The sequence below is a fragment of the Nansenia antarctica genome (assembly GCF_963989245.1).
Source record: "Nansenia antarctica genome assembly, chromosome: 10".
NCBI classification, from domain to species: Eukaryota; Metazoa; Chordata; class Actinopteri; order Argentiniformes; family Microstomatidae; genus Nansenia; species Nansenia antarctica.
In genome coordinates this window covers 15,000,776-15,003,531 of record NC_137680.1, presented here as the reverse complement: position 1 = coordinate 15,003,531, position 2,756 = coordinate 15,000,776, and the positions used below count along the sequence as shown (strand labels likewise).

The following is a 2,756-nucleotide window of genomic DNA, read 5'->3' as shown; positions in this document are numbered from 1 at the left end:
TCTGTAGGAAACACAGAGATTATGACTAATAAAGAGAGATTAGGACTAATCTGCTGATCTTGAAATCGTTATGACAAAGACAACAACGTGTCCAGTGGTGACTTCCTGTGTTTAAAGAGCTGAGGTGGGAAGGGGGGGCGGGGGATGTTGGTGGTGGTGGGGGATGATCGGCTATAACTATGAGTGAGTCAATCGCCCAGAATGCATCTCCCTCTCTCTGTTTTATCACTCTTTCTCTTTTCTCTCCATCTCTCTCTCTCTCTGAACCCCACACATTGTTTGGACTGTAAACTCCTGCTGCACCATACCCCCACCCCTCCTTTCATAACTCCTCTTTCACACTGTGCTACACACACATACACACACACATGCACACATACACACACGCACGCGCGCGCACGCAGGCACGCAGGCAGGCACACACACACACACACACACACACACATACACGTGGACATGCACACACACACATCGCCTACAATAGCCCCTCACTGCCCCATGGGATGTGAAGGGGCCTCTCCTCCTGCCCCGTGCTCAGAGAGATAGTTGGGGCCGGGGGAGAGCACCGTCTGCGCCAGTTGTGTCTCCTCACCTCCAAGGCCTGTGTGCTATTCATTCTTCCTGCAGGGAAGACTAAACAGAGTTGGCTGGTAGGGCCCTCTATCGCACTCGCTGGACCCCAGGAATGTGTGGGTCAGCGCTGGGCTGGCGCGGGGCGGAGAGCCCCCTTCTCCCTCGTCAGGACGGACGGAGAGCACGGCTGATTAATGGATACAGACGGAAGGGGGGGTTGGGGGGGTGGAGGGGTGGGGGAGAGAGGGGGGGGTGGGGGCTCGGTGCCTACCTCAGCAGTTTCGCAATCCTACGGCTCACACATGGACCACAGCGCAATGCGAAGAGCAGCCCCGTTCCACTAGGTCTGTCTCTGCTCTCTCTCTCTCTCTCTCTCTCTCTCACTCTGGGTATTAATAACACGGAGGTCCTTTCAGCTTCTGCTTGAGGATAAACACCACAACATTCCAAGACATTGATTTTGTTTATGGGATGGTGCAAGACTTGATAGATTAGAGTTTATTTAAAGGTTTTCTATTTTTGACAAAGCCTATCAGGGGAGGATTGCGACAGCTGACACAAACCTCGTAGGGTGTGGCTGCATTGCATGGTGCGAGGCTGACCTCTAGTGGCGGACAGAAGAAGTTGTTTGTGCCGGGGAGAGTCACCTCTGGCTTTGAGAGAGACTACCTGACACTATACTAATGGGTTGGAATGGACCGGAGATTATTTGTGCCATTATAGCCTTCTCTCTATATATTGTCCTGGAAAAAACGTTGCATCTCCATTTTTACAGATTTTTTATCTCAATATCCTATGAAGGTTCCATGACTCTAGGGCCAATAATTAAGTTATGTCTTAGAAATATAGAACTTTTTAGTTCAGGTTTCTCCAGGATGTCATAATAATTTTGCCACAATAATACACATTATGTTAATCTTATCCTGTCAATCATATTCAACTGCATTTTCAGCCATGTTCGATGGCCTGCTTGTAGTACGGAGTCTATTTCTAAATAATTTCCAACTGAAATGTGAGATGTTGAGATGTTTACTGAGAAGGTTTTTCTTCTTCCCTTTTCCCCACCAGGAGGCAGGAGGACCGGCGGGGAGCACAGAGCGGAGAGGAGGAATCGGAATAACCGCCGGGACAAGGACACCCAGGAGGGCCGGCGGGAGAAAAAGAGGGAGAGAGAGAGGCAGAGGGAGGCAGGCGAACGAGAGGACTCTGAAAGCAGAAACAAGACAGAGCACAGACGCCGGAGAGGCCAAAACAGAGACGCTGCCGTCTCGCCAGAGGGGGGCGCCAAAGGGAGAGACCAAAACAGAGACGCTGCCGTCTCGCCAGAGGGAGGCACTGTCGCTGCAAAGTAACAGTCTGGATGGAGCCTTCCTTCTCAACCCCCCCTCCCCTCCCTCCATGCCCCTCTGTCCCTCCTCGCCCCCTCGACCCCTGGCATAGGGGGAACTGCTGCTACCTGTATAATTTAAATATATACTGTATATGCACAAGAGAGATGGGGCACACGTCACTCGGGCCACAAAAAAACTCTGAGGGCCCTCTCGTCCCTCACCCCACCCACCACCCGGCCCTGGCCCCTTCCCCCCGGCCTCAAACCTGCACCCCCCACACCACTGAGGGGGTCTCTCCCCCTCCTTTTCCAGTAGTTCAGACACGCGCCCTGAGTGACACAAGACTGCTGTTTTGAGACTGTACAGAGCGGAGAGAGAGTGAGACATGCGTGGGGAATGTGACAGTGACGGGGAACGTGCTTGTCGACGCGGGACAATGATCTGCTTGTTGAAACGGTTATTTAAAGGGGCCCCAGGTTCAACATTGCGTCTTGGTTTGAATGTAGGTTTTGTGACATTATGTAGAATTATTGTTATTGTTCTTTAGATGTCTTTATGTTTTTGTTTTGTTTTTTGCTGAGTAAATTAAAAGTGAGCTTGCTCGCTTCCATTATCATTGGACATCAACGTACAGAGAGAAACAGAGTAGGTTACTGCATGCAGACAGATGTACAATAAGTATATGAAGCAAATGGACTGAATGAAATGTTGTGAACGGAATGGGGCTTCATCCCAACTTATTATCATTGGTCATGTTTGTTCAGTGTTTGGCTGGACATTGGTGGTAATAGTTAGTTTGCCTCTCTGTGTGAGCAGGATCTGTGCTTTCATGAGAGCCACCTGGACAGAAAT

At 50.4% G+C, this 2,756-nt stretch overlaps 1 protein-coding gene across 1 annotated transcript in view; it reads left to right on the top strand.

The window, feature by feature from the left end:
• rspo3 (R-spondin 3) overlaps window positions 1–2,136 on the top strand; it is a gene marked incomplete at its 5' end in the record, with an annotated part of 13,357 nt that extends 11,221 nt beyond the window's left edge. Inside the window, one exon of the mRNA XM_080540748.1 lies at window positions 1,642–2,136. Within this exon, the coding sequence (XP_080396874.1) occupies window positions 1,642–1,925 (284 nt within the window). The 3' untranslated portion in view covers window positions 1,926–2,136. The remainder of the gene's footprint in view (window positions 1–1,641) is intronic.
• Between the last annotated feature and the right edge of the window lie 620 nt (window positions 2,137–2,756).